This window comes from Octopus sinensis, linkage group LG7, assembly GCF_006345805.1.
Source record: "Octopus sinensis linkage group LG7, ASM634580v1, whole genome shotgun sequence".
Classification (NCBI taxonomy): Eukaryota; Metazoa; Mollusca; class Cephalopoda; order Octopoda; family Octopodidae; genus Octopus; species Octopus sinensis.
The window spans coordinates 89,413,880-89,437,576 of record NC_043003.1 but is presented as its reverse complement, the minus strand read 5'-3'; the positions used below and the strand labels follow the sequence as shown (position 1 = coordinate 89,437,576).

Genomic DNA, 23,697 nt, shown 5'->3' with positions numbered 1-23,697 from the left:
GTTTTTTTTCTCTAATTTATATTATGCACATATATGACCGCGTGTGTACCATTGGCGATTTTTTTCCTCCGTCTTCCCTTCTCTGGATCTTTCCTTTTCCTATGTTTCTGATGAAGAGCTCCGCTCGAAACGTTAAACCCTCCTTCTTCCCTTCCTTCTTGAGCGTCCAATAATACTATGTTTGTTCCACGTCCTCGCGTTGTTGTGTTTTCATGTTAGGATTAACTTTATCATCATCATCATCATTTAGCGTCCGTTTTCCATGCTAGCATGGGTTGGACGGTTCTACTGGGGTCTGTGAAGCCAGAAGGCTTCATCAGGCCCAGTCAAATCTGGCAGTGTTTCTACGGCTGGATGCCCTTCCTAACGCCAACCACTCCGTGAGTGTAGTGGGTGCTTTTTACGTGCCACCCGCACTGGTGCCAGACAGAGCTGGCAAACGGCCACGAACGGATGGTGCTTTTTATGTGCCACCGGCACGAGGGCCAGGCGAGGCTGGCAACGGACACGAAACGGGGCGGTGCTGGCAACGGTCGCGAAACGGAAAGTTCTCTTACATGCCACCGGCACTGGTAACACATCTGCAATTTCCATTGATCGATTTCGATTCTGATCCTCACTTGCCTCAATGGGTCTTCACAAGCAGAGTTTCGACATGCCACCGGCACTGGTAGCACATCCGCAATTTCCATTGATCGATTTCGATTCTGATCCTCACTTGCCTCAACACGTCTTCACAAGTAGAGTTTTGTGTCCCAAGAAGGGAAGGTATGCATACGTAGGCTGGCTCCATCCCATGTAGAAGGCCACGGGTTGTGGACTCACTTGTCCTGCCGGGTCTTCTCGCGCACAGCACACTTCCAGAAGTCTCGGTCTCTAGTCATTTCCTCGGTCTCTAGTCATTTCAATTTATATATATATATATATATATATATATATAATATATATATATATATATATATATATTTATATATAAGATTAGGTAACTTTATTTATATATATACACTTCCTCTCCTCCATCCCTGTATGATTCTTTCTCTCTTAATGTGTGTGTGTGTGAGTCAGTCAATTACTCACAATCTCCACCAAACTTAGTAGGTGTACTCATTCTGCATCTATTATGATAACTCTCTATATCTTTTTTTTACTCTCTCTCTCTCTATATATATATACAATTTAAAGTGACTGGAGAGATCGAGCAGCCAACATTTATATTACTTATTATTATAGAAAGATTTACAATTTCAAAGAGAAATAAAAACTGGAAAGATACTTGAGTTAGAACTTACTAAATCATATACAGAGCTAAAATCTCAAATAAAAGGCATTACAACAAATCAGAAATAACAACATTCAGAAGAGAATATGTTTACACCACCAGCTTCCAATGCAATAAATCTCCAATGTATGAATATTAAAGAGAATATCTGAGCAAAGAATCAAATGGTCAAACTTACAAGAATCATTGTAACATAAATCTTCACCAGTAGAATAGTTCTTGCCTTTAGTTCTTAGATTGGCTAACACAGGACAACTACTGTTTGGTCGTAACAGCAAACTAAATATTTGTTTCCCTGTCCACAGTTGACAAGGCTAGGAAAGAAACATCAAGAAAAATTACACATTTTCAATAAACAAATCATGTTTCACAATCTTTACTGTTGTTTCTATGCTTTACTTATTATTTTCTGACTTATATTTACATCAGTCAGGTGAGAGGGCTTCTGGTAATAAAAGAATACCAGCTTGGTCATTTAATGAGTCAACCAAACATTACATGGAGTCTACATAGTTGAAAGGACTGGATTACTAGATCGAGAATTATAAATTTAAATCCATCCAACTCAGGAATTTTATTTTATTGAATTTATAAAATCCAACACTGGACTTACTAGCAAGTACCAAACTCATAAAAAAGTTAGCTGCAGTGGACTAGCTTACAGGCCATCGTGAAATCTGTCTCCCATCTCTTTAATGCCACAGAAACTGGGGTTAAGCACCCTAAGAGTCTCAAAAGGATTCATTTTAATCTGTGTTCAATAATAAGTTTTAGAAAAATATTAAATGACTTCTAAATTAATATTATAATTAATCACAAAATTTGGAAAGTGACAAAAATTACAATAGAATATTTAACAAACTCATACATCCATAACATTTAATTCAGTGAAATGCAAAATGATAAAATAGGCTTACTTTTAAAATTGCAGGCATTGGAAGATCAATTTTAATATTTTCATCTTTATAAGCTAAGATAGATGCAATCAACTGTGATGCATGACTCCGATCAAAAAAGACATCCTTCTGGGTTATAAGATAGCCACCTGTAAAAATAATTCTCATTACTTAAAAGGAAGTAGAATTTAATACATAAATTTTCAATTAAATTACACAGTCTAGCTGTGTAAAATTAACTAATGAAAATAACAAGAAGATAATGAATCTAGAGCTTTCAAAAAGCAAGTAAATATAATATCCTTAAGTCATTGATTTTTTTGTGGTAGAGGGTCTACTGAAATAGATGAGATCAATTCAAAGTTGACAATGTTGAAAGATGTTCTTTCTTTAAATACAGTTAAATTCTTTAATGTTTTATTGTTGTAACACCCATCAGTGTAGCAAATATGTATATCAATCACCATGAGCAATTAGTCACAACTGAAAAGGAAGAAACTAAAACACCAATAGCTGCAACCATCACTGCTCAAAGTGTCATGCAGTAGGAATGAACCTAAGACTATGTGATTGAAAAGCAAACTTCTTAACCACACAACTATGCCTGTGACTACTTGATTGATTTCTAGATCATAATTATCATCATTCAATGAATGTTTTCCATGCTGGCATGGGCTAGATGGTTTGACTGATGAATGGCAGGCCAGTAGGCTGCACCAGGCTCCAACCTGATCTGGCGAGGTTTCTAAAGCTGGATGCCCTTCCTAATGCCAACCACTCCAAGAGTGTAGTGGGTACTTTTTAAATGCAACTGGCACAGGAGCCAGTTAGGTGGTACTAGCAGTGACCACATTCGGATGGTGTTTTTGTGTGCCACTGGCACAGGAGCCAGTTGGAGGGAACTGGCTTTGACCACATTCAGAAGGTGCATTTTATGTGCCACCAGCATGGAAGCCAGTCGGGGGCACTAGCATCGACCATGTTCGGATGGTGCTTTTTATGTTCCACTGGCATGGGGTGCCAGTCAGGTGGCACTGGCATCGATCCACACTTGAATGGTGCTTACTATGTGCACCATCTTATGTAGTTTCTACCTACGCCTTTTCTACCGATTGAGCAGGGCCATCTACCTGAAGGGTGATTTGTCTGCCTTCCTACTTACTAAGAATTTGGTTTTTGCTAGATTGACTCTAAGACCCTTCTATTCTAGACCTTACTTCCACGCCTGAAACTTCATCTCTAGTTCAAATAGTGACTCAGCTATTTGAGCAAGGTCATCTGCATAGAGGAGCTGTTAGGGGTATCCTGTCTTGAATTCCTTTGTTATTGCCTGGAGGACTATGATGAATAAGAGGGGGCTGAGGACTGATCCTTGGTGAATCCTTACTTCTACCCAGAATTCGTCACTATACTCATTGCCAACCCTCACCTTACTAACAGCATACCTGTACAGGGTTTGTACAACTCTTACTAACCACTCATCTATCCCTACTTTCTGCATTGACCACTACATAAGGGATCAGGGGACTCTGTCAAAGGTTTTCTCCAAGTCAACAAAAGCCAAGTACAGGGGTTTATCTTTGGCTAGGTATTTCTCCTGCAGTTGCCTTACCAGAAATATAGCATCAGTGGTGCTTCTACCTGGCACAAAATCAAGCTGCATCTTCTCTAGGCTAACTCACTCCCTAATTAGTTGGGCTATGACCTTCTCTGTGACCTTCATCACCTGATCCAGCAATTTCATATCCCTGGAGTTATTTCTTCTAAAGCATTACCTTTACATTTGTAACAGTTGACTATGGTGCTGCTACACCAGTCATTGGGTATGATGCCTTCGTGGACTACCTGGTTTACAATATGGGTGACTAGACCATAACCCACACCACCAGATATTTGAAGCATCTCAATGGTGATTCTTGATGGGCCAGGGGCTTTCCCTGTTTTGATATCCTTAACTGCTTTATTTACCAGAGTATTGTCGATGCAAGTAACTATAATTTATTAGTTTCTTTTGCATATTCTTAGTTTAAGCATGTGTATGCAAATGTAGTATTGGTATATCCCATTTATGTTCATTAGAAATTAGATAAATAAAGAATTTTGATATGTACGAATATTTATTTCCCCCCATTGTATGTGATATTATTTAATCTCAAGTCAGCCACAACCAAACAGACCTGTCATCATAAACTATTCCTTTGTATATAAACTATTCCTTTGTATGTCATCATAAAATATTCCTTTGTACAATGAGTTCTTCCTTCTGTTTAAGAAGCAGAGTGTGAACTGAGATAGTTTGGCAACTATTTCTAACAAGTCGAGTGACTACACAGAGGCTCTTTCATTAATTCATTGTTACTGATGTTTATTCAATTAGTTTTGGCAACATAAAAGGTGAAGATACTTTTAACAAACAACGTAAAGTTATTGTAAAGTCATTACAACAGCACTACATATTCTTCAATGATTCTCTAAAATGGTTCTGAAGTAGAAATCCAAACTGAACAACTTACAACTAGTTTGGTACCTAATGGCATTTGATTCAATTCCTGATAAAAAAATAATTTACCATTTTATTTGAAACCAGCCTATAAAACAATTGTCACTTGATTGTAAATATCTGAGGAGAGAGGTGAATACCATAGACAACTGGTCAGAGTAGCTTAATTTGCTAAAAATAGCAGCCAAATCTCCCTCAAATTAGACCCTAGTTTTTTCATTTTTCTTAAAGGATGTATACACTGGATCATATAGTTCTGAAAATGTACAAATATAGAATGGTCAAGGCTGAAACACCCTTGAACATAATTCTATTCTATCAAAGCTGACCTAGTACTAAACAACAACAATAAGAATTCCTGAAAAATGCACATAAGCCACTGTTTCCATAAATCAATGGAGCAAATCACATTACAAATATACCACTGATTACAGATAATCCAGCATACAAATAGAAACTTTTTATATTTGTATCTATCAAACTGCTGTGTTTGTATGTCCATAACATTTTGTCAGGTCAATTACAAAATCATTTCCAATATTACAGTATGGTTGGCATCCTTTTTGTCTTGGGAGACAATGGAGTTGCGCATAAAATAGTCTAGTCCGGCTTTTACATTTCATGACCTGATACATTTCCTGCTGTGGCTGTGTAGTCCTATCCTGGACAAACACTCCCTCTGGCAGGTACCGCAAATGTAGCGAAGACTGTTCCTGGCTGGTTGTAATGTCATAGTTTCTTGTTGACGTCTTTTTTTGTCTTTCCATTTCTCCTCTCTCTCTCTCTCTCTGTCACTCCTTTGTGTTCCCTCCTTTACGGTACGTCGCCAATCTCCACGGTTGCTGGCAACTGCTTCCCAATTGCTAATATTGATGTTGCAGGCCTTCATGTCCCTTTTGCAAACATCCTTGTAACGTAAGAACGGTCTTCCCACAGACCTAGTACCCTTAGCAAGCTCTCCGTAGAGTATGTCCTTGGGGATTCTGCCAGCTTTCATACGGCTAACATGCCCAAGCCATCTCATACCTCTTTGTGTGAGGAGTGCAAACATGCTTGGTATTCCTGCTTGCTTGAGGACATCTTTGTTGGGGATATGATTCTGCCATTTGATGCGAAGGATTTTCCGGAGGCAGCGCAGGTGAAAGATGTTTAGGCGACACTCTTGGTGTGTGTATGGCATCCAAGTCTCACTTCCATACAGTAGAGTGCTAAGTACACATGCCTGGTAGATCTTCATTTTCGTGGTCTTGGTCAGCTTATTGTTGTCCCATGCCTGTTTGGAGAGTTGGGCCATCACAGCAGCTGCCTTGCCAATGCGTATATTACAGTATAATATGAACAAATTAATAAATTAACATTGATTATAAACATTTTTGATTACTAATAGTCCAGCAGACAAATACAAACATTTGATATTCAAAAACCTATTAAACTGCTATGTCCATTACGTTCTGTCAGATCAATAACAAAATCCTTTCCAATATTACAGTACAATGTGAATAAATGCATAATTTGATCCAATTCTATTGTTGACGTGTCTCTATATATATAAAACTGAGAATGTGTGTCTGTCTATCTGTCTGTCTGTCTGTTTGTGTGTTTCCCTAAAACTTGAGAACTACACAACCAATTTCATTCAAATTTTACACATGCCTTATTTAGGGTCCAGGGAGTGCCATCGGCAAAAACATTTTTAACTTTTTGTCTAGGGCGAGCCCACAGCAATATCATATCTTCCCCACTATGATTCCCTAAAACTTGAGAACTACACAACCAATTTCATCCAAATTTTACACATGCCTTACTTAGGGTCCATGTAGTTTCATGGGCAAAAAAAATGTTCAACTTCTTGCCTAGGGCAAGCCCATAGCAATATCATATCTTCTCCACTATTTCAGTATTACGTGTTAAAAGTGAAACAAGAACATTTCTCTATTTTATGTCAGATACTTTCACTTTAACAATAAAAATTAGAGACAATAATAACAATTGAATTATATGTAGTAAGTAATAATTAAAATCAAACTAAAGTATAATATAATCGTAACATAACAAAAGTAAAAATAGCAATTGGTATAAAATTGCATTAATGACTTGAACAAGTGGTTTCACATGAATGGGAATAAATTAAAAATAAAATTAGTGTGCAGAAATGGAATAGTCCAGATGGAGCTGTGCACATACTGTTTACCACGGCTTTTACATTAGATTATCTGCTAATTAGCTATCATTAAGTATCTATATGAATTTTGGCTGTATGGAATGTCTGTTTTCTCAAACAGCCACTTCTACTGAGTACTGCTGTTGGTTTATTTCTTATACATAAAGGACTATAGTTTCAACTGCGTACTGCTTTTTGATTCACCGTAAGGTTTGTTGTTATTATTATTACTGTTTAACTATTGTTATCACGTTTGTTGGTTCCTTCTAAGGGAAACGTTGTTGTGTTGCATTTATTAAATAATTGTAACCCGTAACCCACTCCCTTTGGAAGAAGGAGCTTTGGTTATTGTTTAAAAATTGAATTGTGTCCCTGTTTGGGGAAATTGACAATATTTTCACCGTTTATACGAAAGTATTTTTGTTAGAATGCCTTCGATAGAAGAAAGTCCAAAAATGAATTTCGCTGCAGCCGTCGGCAGGTGCGAACTCATTAAAATTAAAATGGAAGAAATACAAACCTATTTCGGATTGATCACCAACAAAGACGGTGAATCTAGGATAACACAACCAAGCGAAATAAAAAATTAAATTAAAGAAAAGACTATTGTCTATAAAGTATACAATGTAGGGAAAAAAAAAGATTTGAACACCTGGAGGAAAGCACCATTCGAAAGTGTCTTGGTGCGACTATGAAAGATATCTAACCAGAGGCGGTAAATTTGCCACAATAGAAGTATGGTTCGAATCAACGGAGTGTGCAAGGGAATACTCAACTCAAACCTTGCAAAGTGGAAATATTTTATTTTTACCTTTATATCTGGGACATAGGACATCCCGGATAAAAATTTAAAATGTACCCCCAGAAGTAGAGGTAGGCTGGATTGTAGCCACACTTCTATACAAGAGGGAAGACAAGATACAATTGATCGAAATTGCAAGAGACGGGCCTACAATTCCAGTCTGTTATATATTTTGAGTATTGTTATCACTAGCGATATAAAGATATAACTTTGTATTTTGCATTTTATGTGTAGATGTATATATATATATATATATATATATATATAGATGTACATGTAATATGCACACATATATATACACATATATACATGCACTAGCACTATGACCCGTCGTTGCCGGGTCATAATGCTAGTTTATTATAAGAAGGAACTTGCCTGTGATGAAATCTTGGATGGCAGCAATAAGTGGTTCTCCATTTCTTGGTGTGATAATGTTGGATTTTGACTGCAACAGAATGGGCTCCACCATAAAATTATTGTTATACATTGTGGGTTTGTATTTTTTTGTTTATCTACTTATAGAACAGTTATTAATTATCAAACAATACTTTTTATATAACTTATGTAACATTAGTAATTAACTTCATCTTAACCACCCTTACTTTTTTTACAGTTGTTTTTTCATACATACTTAAATTTTCAAGTTGACTTTGGACATAGAATAGAATTTAGGATTGTGTTAGCACCTCTGTCAAGACTCAAACTAATGCAGAGACTCAAAGTTGGATCATGTTATTATATACTTATCTAATTATTAAAGTGGCTCAATTTCACACAAAGACAAAAAAAACTTAGCCCTGTAAGGTAATGAAATACCTGTCAACTTTTATAGTTCTATCATTTACAATGTTAATAATGTAGTACTACCGATCTTACAATGGTTAGTCAGTAACACCCTACTGATTCAGCAATCTAAAGCTTTCAAATATACAGAGACAGTCCTTCACACCTATTACCATCAACCATCCATTGCATGAGATAGCAAAGGAACGTCTAGGTAGGTTTCAAATATCTCTGTTCACTAAATTGGGAACTACATGCAAGAAAACTTCAAACTCCAAGAAGCTGCAGAGATACTATGCTTTTAACCAACAATTTTACTGGCGACCTTCATAGGTTTATTTGAACAGGTCAGAAATACTCTACAACAACATCCAAAGGCCAACACAATCCAAATCTCATTAATACCAGAATGAATAAGTCAATACTGAATCTTACCCCCATTAATACTAAAGCTTCTGCCTTAGCTTCTTCTGTCTGTGGTAGATGTAAGTTCATTTCATCACCATCAAAATCTGCATTGAAAGGTCCACAGCAACACTCATTAAAACGGAATGTTCGGTGAGGCATGACTTTGGCCTGCAAGAAGAGAACAACAGAGGTCATCATAAAAAAAAATAATTAATTAAAATCTATTTAAAAAAATTTGAAATTGAAATTAATATAGTGTTAAGAATTTTCAAAAGACATTTTTACTTGAATTGTAAAATATTTTTAAAAACTATTATTGAGTTTTTTTCTTTTCAAACATCAAAATTCTACCATCATTAGCAGGCATAACACTATTACCATTGGTAAAAAGGTAACTCTTGGTAATGGATGTAGATTGTTTTAAACAAAAAAATGAAACTTGTCAATCACAGAGTTTTAATGCTGCTCAGTAAACTGTACTTCCATTTGGTATTTAATTAGTTATTTAGAGTACCCACTGAAAGTTGAGTTTCTTTACTAAGGATACAATGCAGCACAATGTCATGTGATACACTGTGAAGTAGAGAGCACCTTCAGTTGATAGTCTGGCATTCTAATAACTTGGCCGAAATATTAGCCAGAAAAAGTGGATAATTAACTGCATAAACAGTTTAAGATTATATTGGATCATTCCATAAATAATGTGTCCTTTTTAGGCTTCTTATATATTTTCAAAATTAAGACAAAGTTCTTTTTTAATCTAAAATATACTCTCCATTTTTCTATAATGCTCTTCCATCTATCCAGAGGTCTTGCAAAGCCCCTCTTCCAAAATTCACTTGTCTGTGATGAAAAACACTCCTCCAGTACTGTTATAACCTCATCTACATAATTCATATTTTTTCCGTCCATATGATTTTGAAGACTGCAATGTCCAGCGAATATGGTGGTTGGGGCATCGTTTCCCATTCAAGCTGCTCCAGCCTTTGGAATGTCATCCTCACTGTATGTGGCCGAGCATTATCCTGATAGAAGAACATCTTTCATCTTGAAACCAAAGATGGTCGTTTTCCTTCTAGTGCTGACTTAAGCTGCTCAAGCTACTCACAATAGATCTCCTTTGTTATTGTTTGGTTTGGGTTTAAAAGTTCAAAGTGGACTAAACCTTTCATATCCCACCAAACAGATAAGAACACCTTATGTGGGTGAAGACCTTCTTTAGCCTGGGGTGTTGGTGTTTCTCCTTTCCCTACTCACTGTCTCCAGTGCTTGACATTTTTATAAAGAACCCATTTCTCATCACCAGTCACTATTCAGTCCAAAAAATGGTTCATTCGTGAGATGTGACAGCAAAGAAGAGCACACATTTACTCTCTGTGTGCAATTAGACTCAGAAAGTTTGTGAGGAACCCATTGACCTAATTTGCTGACTTTTCAATGGCACTCAGGTGTTGATGAATGGATGAATAACCAAATCCAAGCTTCTCTACTAGTTCATCAACAGTTATGATTTCCACCAGAGTTTGCAGGACATCCTCATCAAGCTCTACAGATCTTCCAGGATGAGGCTCAACTTCTAGGCAGTAGTTTCCGGTTTAGAATTTCTGGAACCACTATTGACACTGGCTTACACTTATTGTCCAATCCCCATGTACTGCATTAATATTCCTTACACTTTCTGTTGCGTAGTTGCCTTTATTGAACTCATAAAGCAAAATATGCTGAATATGCTCCTTTGTCACTTCCATTATAGCTTTGAAAAGATAACTGTTAAAATCAAACTGCACTCTTCAAAACTTACACTAAGAATAAGTACAAGGTAAAATTACTACCTGTTTTTAGAGCAAGTTGATGTTGATAGTTTATCCCATCTCCCTCTGACTTTTAGTTCATGCAATTGGAAAAACCACATTATTTATGGGATAACTCAATATTATGTTAGATCTTTCTGTACAACCATCCACACACACAACAACAATAAGAATAACCAGTGTAAATGTTGGCTGATTGATTTGTTGATGGTTGATTTCTCCACTCACACTTTACATCATATAGAAAGATGGTGAGAGAGTAAAAGAGAGATACAAAGAGAGTTAAAAGAAGCAGTTCATGTCAGTAGAGAAATACTGAAATTGACAACCAGTGACAGAAGAATGGTAAAAAAGCTATGCAGTTGTTGCACGGTAAATACATGACATATGCTTACACACACACTCTCACATACAATCTTCTGTTGATGACACACACATACATAATGACATAAGAGCTTAAACAGAAGGATAAGCTTGACAACCAGTTGATAGGATGAGGTAAAGAAGCAGTAGGTTTATATAGCCGTATGTAGTTGGCTGTAGCTGAAAAAAGGTTCTGCAATAGTTAATATTCATTGCAATGAAAATTTTCCTTACATGCTTTCTAAGTAAGACATTTGCTAGCAGAGTAAGCTTTTTTTCATTGATCACTAGGGCATTTGCTAATTTGAGAATTTATAGCAATTTTTTGAAAAATATGAAAATATCACTATGATTGCTACAATAATACACTTTTGAAGGGCAGTGAGCTGGCAGAAACGTTAGCACATTGGGCGAAATGCTTAGCGGTATTTCATCTGTCTTTATGTTCTGAGTTCAAATTCCGCTGAGGTCGACTTTGCCTTTCATCCTTTCGAGGTTGATAAATTAAGTACCAGTTGCGTACTGGGATTGATCTAATCGACTCACCACCCCCAAAAAACTTTTGGGCCTTGTTTCTAGAGTAGAAAAAAAGAATACACTTTTGCCACTGTGAGTAATATCAAGTAAAATAACATGCATAAAATAATTATAATTTAAGTTTTATCAAATTACTCATGATGACATAAGTAAACTTCCAAAATTACCCATTATAAAACAGGTAACATTTGTTTGTTTGTATGTATGGATGGATGGCTAGATGGATGCATGCATTATATTCTCCAACACAGAAGGCAGCTACTTCAACCAAAATCAATAAATGAAATTCAACATAGTCTAAGAACTTTTTCTCCATGAAATGAGAAAGGTTGACCCCCAACTACAAAGCCCTTTGTATTTAGATAATACAATAACTTTTAAGTAGATTAAAACTATTTTGGCAATACTGAATGACAAGAAAACTGTGTTACTCACAAAAAAAGCTTGGATACTCAGTTTATGAAGTGAAGGTTGTCGGTTGAAAAGCACAATGTCTCCATCTATCATGTGACGCTCAACAATATCACCAAATCTCAACTCACCAGCTATTTTCATACGATTTCCATAGCGAAGGAATCTGTAAAGCAACAAAAACCACAATCACCAATGACAAAAATGTTTTGTCAAACTGAAAATTTAGAGAAACCAAGTACATCAGTAGAGAAAACAACTATACCAGAGATATTAGTCTGTTCAAGCCTTTGTTGAAGACTTGGTTTTAATATTGGCATGCAACAAAAACAAAAAACTAAAAAAAAACATTCCAAGAGATTCACAAGATAATATTAAAATCTACAGAACCATGAGTACAGGAGCTCTTAACATAAGTTGCCAAAAATACTGTTTGATGCCTCATTGAAAAACCTAACTTCAAATGAAAGTATATCAAAGTAAAGAATATTTTAGAGTTACAATGAAAAATGCTTGGAAAATACTTAAAATTATTGTCAGTATACTGGCATGGAGGAAATAAATGTAAAATAAGAAAAATTAATTCCTTCTGACATGGCAGAATATATGTAAAATATGTCATATGGTATTAGGCAATAATATATAGTGAAATGTTTAATAATTACTGCAAATGGAAAAAAAAAAATTGAGAAAGAGAATATATGCTCAACAGCAGAAGTACCATCATTTTGATTCACTGGAATCTTTGTTATATATGAAGTGGTTGAAATAAACTTTCTCAACCAGTTGTAAACAATTTGTGGTATGGCCATCATTATTCTGTTAATGATGTAATGTTTATAGTGAAACAGAGAAGAAAACTTAATACAGATAGAAGATAAAAATTAAAAAAATTAAATACAAAACTGAAAAATGGTTAGTTTACATCATAGGATTAAATCTGTATCTATAAATTAAGGTTGTGTGTTTAAGAAGTTTGCTCCCACTCTGTGACACATTGGACAAGTGTTTTCTATAATAGCCCTAGCCTGAGCAAATCCTTGAGAGTGGATTTGGAAACTGAAAGGAACATACTGACCACACACACACATATATATAAAAGTTAGCATATATATATACGTAGATATATATATATATATCATCATCATCATCATCATCATCGTTTAACGTCCGCTTTCCGCGCTAGCACGGGTTGGACGGTTCGACCGGGTCTGGGAAGCCAGGGGCCGCTCCAGGCTCCAGTCTGAATCTGGCAGAGTTTCTACGGCTGGATGCCCTTCCTAACGCCAACCACTCCGTGAGTGGATTGGGTGCTTTTTACGTGCCACCTGCACAGGGGCCGGAGGGTCCGGCATCGTCACGATCGGTTCGAGCATTTTAACGTGTTAGCGGCACGGGGGCAACGAGGTCCGGGGTACTTTGGGGATCGGGGTACTTTGGGGATCCAGGGTACTTTGGGGATCCGGGGTACTTAGAATGGGTAGGGGGTATGTGGAATTGCTGCAGAAAGCAGCCCGGGTCTTTGTAGTCACAGCATATCTCCAGAGATCTCGGTCCTTCGCCATTGCCTCAGTGAGGCCCAATGCTCTGAGGTCATGCTTGACCACCTCATCCCATGTCTTCCTGGGTCTACCTCTCCCCCTGATACCTTCAACTGTTTGGGAGTGGCACTTCTTCACACATCTCTCTTCATCCATCCGCAGCACCTGACCATACCATCGCAAGCGTCGCTCTTGCACACCACATCTGATGCTTCTTATATCCAGCATTTCTCTCAGGATACTTACACTCTGTTTTGCGTGCACACTGACACTACACATCCAGCGGATCATGCTAGCTTCATTTCTTTCAAGTCTACGCATGTCTTCTGCAGTCACAGCCCATGTTTCATTACCGTGAAGCATGGCAGTTCGCACACATGCATCATACAATCTACCTTTTGCTCTGAGGGAGAGACCTTTTGTTGCCAGTAGGGGTAGGAGCTTTCTGAACTTTGCCCAGGCTATTCGTATTCTAGTGGTGATACTCTGTGCATCCACCTCCGCTACTAACTTGGTCACATATATATATATATATATATATATATACGTAGATATATATATATATATATATATATATATTATATATATATATATATATATATATATACTCTCTTTTACTTGTTTCAGTCATTTGACTGCGGCCATGCTGGAGCACCGCCTTTAGTCGAGCAAATCGATCCTGGGACTTATTCTTTGTAAGCCCAGTACATATTCTATCGGTCTCTTTTGCCGAACCACTAAGTGACGGGGACGTAAACACACCAGCATCGATTGTCAAGCAATGCTAGAGGGACAAACACAGACACACAAACACACACACATATATATATATATATATATATATATATATATATATATATATATTATATATATATACATATATACGACAGGCTTCTTTCAGTTTCCGTCTACCAAATTCACTCACAAGGCATTGGTCGGCCCGGGGCTATAGCAGAAGACACTTGCCCAAGATGCCACGCAGTGGGACTGAACCCGAAACCATGTGGTTGGTTAGCAAGCTACTTACCACACAGCCACTCCTGCACCTATATATATTTAAAAAGGGTTGAATGTGGTTCGTCCTTTAATTGGAGTAGTTTCCAAAAGATTTCTAACGTTGATTCTTTATACTTTACATTGAATTTACTGATGAAAACTGGTGTAGATATGAAAAGTTATATAAGAATATTAATTATATATAATTTATGTTATAGAACAAAATTCGACAATTTCAAACATATTTTTCATAAATGGAGGAGATTAGATGTTAATATAGAATTATTATTATTTTTTTTTTGTTATACGATCGTTTCATACAGAAAGACAATTCATTTTCAGAATCTGCCTGCCTGCGTGTGTCTTCTAGGATCTCGGGCATCCTCCATCCAATTGCGCTCAAATTTGATATGTAGATGCCGACAGTATCAGGGCATGTATGAGTCTTGAAAAAATTACAAAAATCGATTCTAGGTGAGAATATGATCGATAAAGCTGTTTTTGTCCTGCTTTTCTTCCGTCAACCTGTACATAACTGCACCTTCCATTTTTTGTTGATTTTGTACTGCTTAAAGGCACGTTTCTTTCCTGCCAAGCTTACTATTTCAACCATGTTTGTATTCTCCCAGTCAACAGCTTTACTGGTACTTTAAACCCTTCGGTTGCATATTTGTGTGAATAAAATTGTTTTCCTTTGGAATAGAAAAAAGTCTATCTTTATTTCTTCTTTTGCTGGTGTCTCAAATTTAGGTTAAATCAGTGTTTCTCAAAGGGGAGGCCTATGGGACAGTTGGACAAGTTGTTTTGAAGAAAATTTGGTTTAAATGTTTGACAACTCAGCACCGTCCATTGGGCGGAGGGCGTTTTGCTCGTCTATTATATAAAATCCATTCTATTTGTCTGTGTGTGTCTTTTAGGATCTCGGGCATCCTCCATCCGACTGCGCTCAAATTTGATATGTAGATACTGACGGTATCAGGGCGTGTATAAGTCTTGAAAAAATTACAAAAATCAATTCCAGATGAGAATGCGATCGATAAAGCCATGGGAATGTGCATTTGTATGCGCAAGTATATCAGCTGTTGTGATCGATACTACACATACGTGAGAAAAATGCACATACAGTTTGTGCAAAGAAAGCCAACTGGCTTGAAATAATGCCACAAAATGCAGTATATTTAAGAGACCAAAAAAGTAAGATGCAAAAGAGATATTTTCTTCAAACTTGGCATGAAGGAAGGAAAGACTGTTTGGTTTCTTAAGAAGTATTTTTTTGCTTTAACTTCGTTTAACAAAACCAAGGTTAAATCAGTGTTTCTCAAAAGGGAGTTATTTTCACAATTTATCCAGTACAACCCTTAAACAAGTAAATACTATTTTCCTAAACAATAGACCCACTTATTTCAGTTAGTGACTTATTCACAAATATACCATGAATGACAATGCTTTCCATGTCACTTTAGCCAATTGATAAGCGCTGCATGAAGAACTGTTCTGCTTGTCATCACAAAGGTTACACTCTGTTTACATGTAGGAACACCTTCTTAACATCTAACTGTACATCTTGAAAATGGACAGTGTGTATATTTCACAGAAGACAATGCTTGAAACATAGTTATGAATCTACCAGGAACCACTTTGACAGCTTTCTTCAAATTATGCCAATGTGATCTGCCCGAACACTGTTATATGCAGAGATGTACTACACCTTGGCACACAATAGATGGAACAGACGCAAGAAAGGAGCATGCGTTGAAGGTTGGGAAGAAGATGCTGTCTTCAGACGTGGGGCTATTGGGCAGGTGTACACTGTGCACCCTAATCAGCCAGAGTGCTTCCTTCTGCATCTGCTGCTACACACTGTCAGAGGTTCTACATCATTCCAAGACCTTCGAAGACAGAATGGGGAAGTCTGCACAACCTACAGAGAAGCCTGCACCAAACATGGACTACTGGAGGATAATACTACCCAGACACAACAGGAGACAGCAGTAAGCAGAGCACCAAGTCAACTGTGCCCGCTATTGTCTATCATGATGATGACATGTGGCTTGCATGAACCTCTCATGCTTTGGGCGACCCACAAAACCAGCATGACAGAGGATATCCTACAAAGGCTTCAAAGGCAAACCTCAGTGGAAATTACCACATTCAATAACACCATTTACAATGAGGCATTACTCAATCTGGACACCTGAGTGCAAGCTATGGGAGGTCAAGGTATTTCCACATTTGGTCTGCCTCAACCGGAGCAGACAGCGAACAATCTCGCAATTGAGTACCTGCGAGAAATCAGCTATGACATCGTGGAAATGATAGGCGTATGTAGCTGATAAAGAACACAAACTGATGGAGTACCAACTGGGTATTTTTAACACCATTATTTTGAGCATTGAAAGTGAAAGAAGAGGTCTTTTCTTTCTGGATGCTCCAGGTGGAACTGGCGAAACATTTTTCATCAACCTTCTTCTGGCTACACTGCACCAAATGAAACACATTGCCATAGCAGTGGTGTCAAGTGGAATAACTACAACACTGCAAAGTGGTGGCCACACAGCACATTCCTGTTTCAAACTTCCTTTGGACCTGTCCAAGAAAGAGAAGGCAAACTGCAACTGGAATGAAGCAACAATGAGCCATGAGGTTTCCTTTGAAGCTCTTGACATGGCCCTTAAGGATCTGCAACACAACACCAGGCTCATGGGAAGTGCTACAGTCTTGTTTGCAGAAGATTTTAGACAAACCCTTCCTGCAGTTCCAAAGGAGACAAAAGCTGATGAAGTAAATGCCAGTATAAAGTCCTCCTACCTATAGAGCAATGTGCAAAAGCAGAGACTCACAACCAACATGAGAGTGCAGCTCAGTGGTGATGGTTGCAGACAGAACCTTTTCAAAGCAACTGTTAGACGTCGATAATAGCACATTGGTTGGCAAGAAGGATGGCCAGGTAAGCTTGCCTTTTGGACATATGGTATCTGATTTAAAAGAACTAATGAATAAGGTGTTTCCTAACCTGAGGAATCAGTTTACAGATCACAACTTGCTGAAAACCCATACCATTTTGGCTCCAAAGAATGAGGCAGTTGAAGATTTCAACATCAAACTTCTGGAACAGTTGTCAGGTGAACATAACATCTATAATTCCATTGATGCTGTACTCAACATTGATGAAGCTGTGAATTATCCAGCTGAGTACTTGAATAGTCTAACACTACCTGGCCTCCCACCTCACAACTTGCACCTCAAGATTGGGGCACCAGTTATGCTGCTTCAAAACCTCAATCCACCACAGCTTTGCAATGGCACACAATTTATAATAAAGAAGATGATGCCAACAGTCTTGGCTACAGCGATTTTGACTGGTAAAGCAAGCAGTAAGCCTCTATTCATTCCTAGAATTCCACTTATTCCCTCAGATGTACCTTTCCAGTACAAGTGCCTGCAATACCCATTGAAACTGAGCTTTGCAATGAGCAGTCCTTTGATGTGGTAGGTCTGAACCTTGCAGAACCAATTTTCTCCCATGGCCAACTTTATGTGGGATACTCAAGAGTTGGCAATCCTAATCATTTGTTTTTTTTATGCCCCACAAAGAAAGACCAAAAATGTTGTTTATCAAGAATCTCTGCAAACTTAATAAGATTCACCAGATCATCAGGTATTTATTATTTAACTGTAATATTTCTAAGTGTTTTAAATGTATTGATAATCTACATGTTATTTTATTTTTAAGTCTACATGCAAATTTATTTGTATGTCTACTATGAAACAAAATGTCAGTCTGTTTCTACATTCATTGTAAATCTATTTCAATACAAGTGCCCCTGTATTCCCTGGGAACACTCAAAAGCCCTTTTCAGAGTTATTTACTTTGAATTGTTATCATCTCATATCCGATTAGCCTGTTATTATGTAACATGCTTCACGATTTTTAGTATACACGCACTGCTAAGTGGACTGTTTGGTCGTTTTTAAATGGCGGTGCCCCAGTATGGCCATAGCTCATGAGCTGAAACTAAATAAAATACATACTTTATTGGTATTTCCTCCTGAATTCTATATACTATGGGAACGTATTAAAGCCCTTTTCAGGGCTACTTTATTTGAATTTTTACTATTGGCAAACAAATTTCATGTTATTACATAACTGACTTCACAATTTGGGTATTCATAACTTATTGGGAATTCATAAAAAGAGATCCTATGTAAGACAGTTTGGTATTCTCTGTAAATGCACAAAAACCGTTTTAAGGGCTAAATACTTTGTATTGCTGTTATTGGATTAGTGAAACAATTATGAGAATAGAACCAAGGGATATAAGTCCTGGTTTTTCTGGGAATTACCAGGTACATCAACTAGTTATGTATATATATAACTATGTATGACGCAAAAACTTTTTTTTTTTCAGTAAGCATATTCATCTATATATATTCTTAATTTTTGCAATCTCCGTAGCAGACATAAACTAAACCATCTTTTTCTCTCCTACACTAGTCAATATTCGAAAATATTTACTTTCCCTTAAATTATTCTCAAATCTTTAATATATTAATTTTTCTATATATTATTCCATAGATGATTTATAGTTTTATCAGCAGACATTATAAGTAAAATACCCTCTCATCTTCATATTTTATTTATTATTCTTATAATTTTTATTCTTTTTTATATCGTTTTATAAACTGCTTTTAGTATCTACTATGTTACTGCTTCAACTACTTTCTGTAATATCTACTTATCTCCTTCTATAATTCTGACATGTTATTTACATAAAACATTCTATTATAAAGTTTGTATATCACTAACCATTTATGATTACTTTTAAACACTTTTTTAATTTATAAAGAAACCAAAATGATTATTAATAGTTTAAATATAAATTTCAATCTCCAGTATTTAAAATCCTGTACTTCCTTATTTGGATATTCTTTTTTCAACACCACTTGCTTCTTACTTCTTATATGGGAATTTAAAATTATACTGATCTATAGAAAGAAAGTTACCTATATTTCTATACTATATATCATCACCTAACCGTTACCCGATTATCGTGTTTTAAACAGACATGACTCCCAAGAACAGTTACACAGTACAAAAATTAGTAAGAACACCATACCCATGTAATTCTAAAGTCCCCCTTTTTTCTTTATTCAGTTCTTATTATTTTTATCTTATTGTGCCACTGATGAGTACTCTTTGACAACTCAGATTCCGAAAATGAATTTATAGTCTTTCTCTACGAAATGATCACATAGTGAAATAAATAAAAAATATTTTATTCCATAAAGAATACGATGTTAAAGAATACGATGTTAAAGAAAGCAGCAGCTTTCTTGAATGATGGTGTCCAAGTTGAGCTCACAAAACCAAACCTCACCAACTGGATTATAGCAAGGATTGAAAACTTCCTCCCGGAGACTTGCAAAATGTGTGACAAACAGTACTGCATTACATTTGGCCAAAAACCAGCTTTGGCATGCTTCATCTGTGGACAAGGAATACACGAAGCGTGCTACTTAAAAAAGATAAATAACCACATCATTCCAGATATTCTAGGCCTACACTGGCTATGCAGTTATTGTTCACCAAGGGCCACAATAACGAATGAACCTAGGACCCTACCACAGACAGGCCGTTCTAAACAGACATTGATTGGCGAAACTGACATGGCAAATAAATCCTGCCACACACAGGCCATCCAAGTGCCTCTTGTAAATGACAAGAATGAAGACATGACATGCAAACACCTACAAAACAAGAAACAGGAGATCCTGCAGAAAAAGACCAAACTTCCCACACGAAAGAAACAATCCAGAGCAACGCTCAAATGAAGGAAGGCCAGTATGTATCCATTACAGGCGCAACAAGTGCAACATGGTCTTTCAGGTACAGGGTGCATGTACAGTCACCCCAAACCATGCAGACCATATATCAACTTCGTACTGATCGAAAAAAAGGATGCCAAAATGGCCGAGAATGTGAACTCCTTCACCCAAAGATGTGCCGCAATTCGCTGAGAAAAAAAATGTTTTGGTGAGAATTGCAAATTTATGCACCGGAGGGTACAATTCGCATAAAACTACTGAACCCACACCACCAGGACCAAGCTCAGCAGGGTATGAAAACCATTTCCCAAAAATGCGGAAACCAGTCATGGCTCAGCAGGGTATGAAAACCATTTCCCAAAAATGCGGAACCCAGGTCATGGCTCACAGCGAATGAAAATCATGCTACTCAATTGCATACATCAGCTGTAACAAACCCAAACTCGCAGAAATTCGATATAGTAATGAATGAAAGACAGTTTTTTAGGCATAATCTACCAACTACAACAACAGCTGTACTCCATACAGACGACTCAGCAAAACCAGGCAATTGATACAAAGGCTGACACCTGGACTTACAGGGCACGTACAACAAATACAGACAGCCCAGCAGACCGAATATCCAGTCAGCACAGTCCCAGCAACTACAACAGTCTTGCCAACAATAGGGCAGATGTATCCGGTACAACAAGCATAATAACAGCAAATATCCAGGGTCTTTATCCGAAAACAAAACAGTGTAAAGTCCTTTCTGGAAGAATTAGCAACAGAAACAACTCCAAAATAATTGGAATTACTGAAAGTCATCTCAACGAAAACATCCGCAACAGCGAAATCACAATCAATAGATTCAACATCTTCAGATGTGATAGACAAGGCAGATCCCATGGGGGCGTTATCATGTATATCCATGATACCTATGCATGCATAGAACTTGTCAATGAATCAAATGCCTACTGCAACCTGCTGTGCATAAAAATCATCCAACTTATACAGTTGTAACAATAATGTACAGACCGCCAAACAGCCCAACATTATCCTTCACTGAGCCACTGACGAAGCTCCAACAAATTCTGGGAAACATGGCAAGTCAATGCCAGACATTATCCTCCTTGGTGACTTCAACTTCCCTAACATCATCTGGCCACATGGACACATACTAAAACTGGGGACAAAAGCTGAACAAATACGGCAGCCAAACTGTTGGAAGTCACAGAGAAATTATACCTCAAACAAATGATGACAGAAGCAACAAGAATAATAATACGATCGACTTGGTTTTCACCAACAACGAGGACACGCTATTTGACCTTCACTCAACCCCAATCCTTTCAGACCACAATATTATTGAAATGCATTTACCATTGGTAATGAGCCAATGCCACAACTCTTAAACAAAAGGACATGCCAAAGCTATGCAGGTATGATTATCACCAGGCAAATTGGAAAACTATTAACAACCAGTTACAAATCATTGACTGGGATCTCTACCTTACTGGCCAGATAAACACAAGAAATTCTTAAACAAGATCGAAGAAATAGTGAAAAAAAAAATGTTCCTCTAAGAAAACCAAGTCCACAAAAAAACCTGTACCACGGGAACGAAAATCCTGATGCGCAAAAGGTCAAGACTAAGAACAAAACATCTAAGCTGACATCAAAACATGAATTACAGAAAGTCTTGACCAAATATACAGATTAGAAGACAATCTAAAACACACTATGATGAAGAACGTAGCAATGCAGAAAAGAAAGCCATAGAAAACATCAAGAAAAATCCAAAATGTTCTACAGTTTTGCAAAGAAATACTCGAACACCAAGTCAACAATAGGACCTCTCCAGAGACAAAATGGGGATGTAGTGAATAACCCTATTGAAATGGCAGAAATGTTGGGTCAACAGTATGAAAGTGTCTTCAGTGAGCCATCTAAAACCATGAAGATCCATGACCCAGGAAAATTCTTCAAGGATATCGACCATACTAAACCTACCCTATCCGACATTGATTTCAACCCAGAAGACATAGCAAGAGCCATAGACAAGCTCTCCATGCACTCGGCTGCGGGGCCTGACGGTTTCAATGCCTGATACTTAAAAACTGCAAGGCACAATTGTCGAAACCCCTTTACATGATATGGAGGAATCTATGGAGAATGGCAAAATACCAAATACATATAAAGAAGCACACATAACTCCAATACATAAAGGGGATAGCAAATCAAAACCAAAGAACTACCGACCAATCTCACTGACATCACACATTATCAAGGTCTTCGAAAGAATAGTTCGTGGAAAACTGGTTGAGTTCCTGGAATCCAACAATCTGATGAATTGCAACCAGCATGGATTCAGGTTAGGTAGATCATGCCTTTCCCAACTACTGGCACACCATGACCAAATCCTAGAAAATCTAGAGAATGGATACAACACAGATGTTATCTACCTCGACTTTGCCAAGGCATTTGACAAGGTAGATCATGGCATCCTGGGTCACAAACTTCGAAGCTAGGAGTAGGAGGAAAAGTTGGTACATGGATAAACGAGTTCCTTACAAATAGAACTCAACAGTCACTGTGAATGGAACCCATTCAACACCATCACCTGTGACCAGCAGTGTTCCTCAGGGTACAGTACTCGGCCCATCCTGTTTCTCATCCTCATCTCTGACATAGATGAAGATACAACCAGCAACGTCTCATCCTTTGCTGATGACACCAGGGTCATGAGACAAATCAAAGACGAGGTGGATACAGAGGCCTTACAAAAGGACCTGACCACCATATATAAATGGCAGGAAACAAACAACATGTTGTTCAATGATAAGAAGTTTGAACTAATTCGCTACGGAACAGATCAAGATCTGAAAAATACAACAAACTACAGAAACCCATCAGGACAACAAATAATGGAAAAACAGTATGTGAAAGATTTAGGCATCCACATGGGAACCAACCTAAAATTCAGAGAACACCTTGACTCAGTCTGTCTTACTGCAAGAAAGTACAGCGGGTGGATCTTGCGCACCTTCAAATCAAGAGATACCTCACAATGAAAACCCTCTGGAACAGTATGATACTTCCGAGGATTGACTACTGTTCTCAGTTGTGGTCACCAACAACAAAGGGCCAACTATCTAAGATAGAATCGCTCCAAAGAAATTTTACCTCATACTTCTCAGAAACGAGGGACCTGGACTATTGGCAAAGACTCAAAACTTGAGGATGTACTCAATAGAAAGAATTTGAGCGATACCGAATTATATACATTTGGAAAATGATAGAGCAGAAGGTGCCAAACTTTGGTATCAAAACCTACCACTCACTGCGCCACGGAAGACGCTGCCAGCTGCCACCAATCCACAAAAGGCTGGCCAGGCAGCAAA

General features: G+C 37.4%; 1 protein-coding gene across 2 annotated transcripts in view; it reads right to left on the bottom strand.

Moving 5' to 3' along the window:
- Window positions 1–23,697, bottom strand: part of LOC115213857 (DNA-directed RNA polymerase III subunit RPC1) — a 208,632-nt gene that overhangs the window by 67,453 nt on the left and 117,482 nt on the right. For both annotated transcript variants that reach the window (XM_029782797.2, XM_036504894.1), the window contains 5 exons: window positions 11,976–12,117; window positions 8,857–8,997; window positions 8,014–8,083; window positions 2,197–2,324; window positions 1,458–1,593 (listed from right to left, as the gene is read on the bottom strand). In XM_029782797.2, the coding sequence (XP_029638657.1) occupies window positions 1,458–1,593; window positions 2,197–2,324; window positions 8,014–8,083; window positions 8,857–8,997; window positions 11,976–12,117 (617 nt within the window). The remainder of the gene's footprint in view (window positions 1–1,457; window positions 1,594–2,196; window positions 2,325–8,013; window positions 8,084–8,856; window positions 8,998–11,975; window positions 12,118–23,697) is intronic.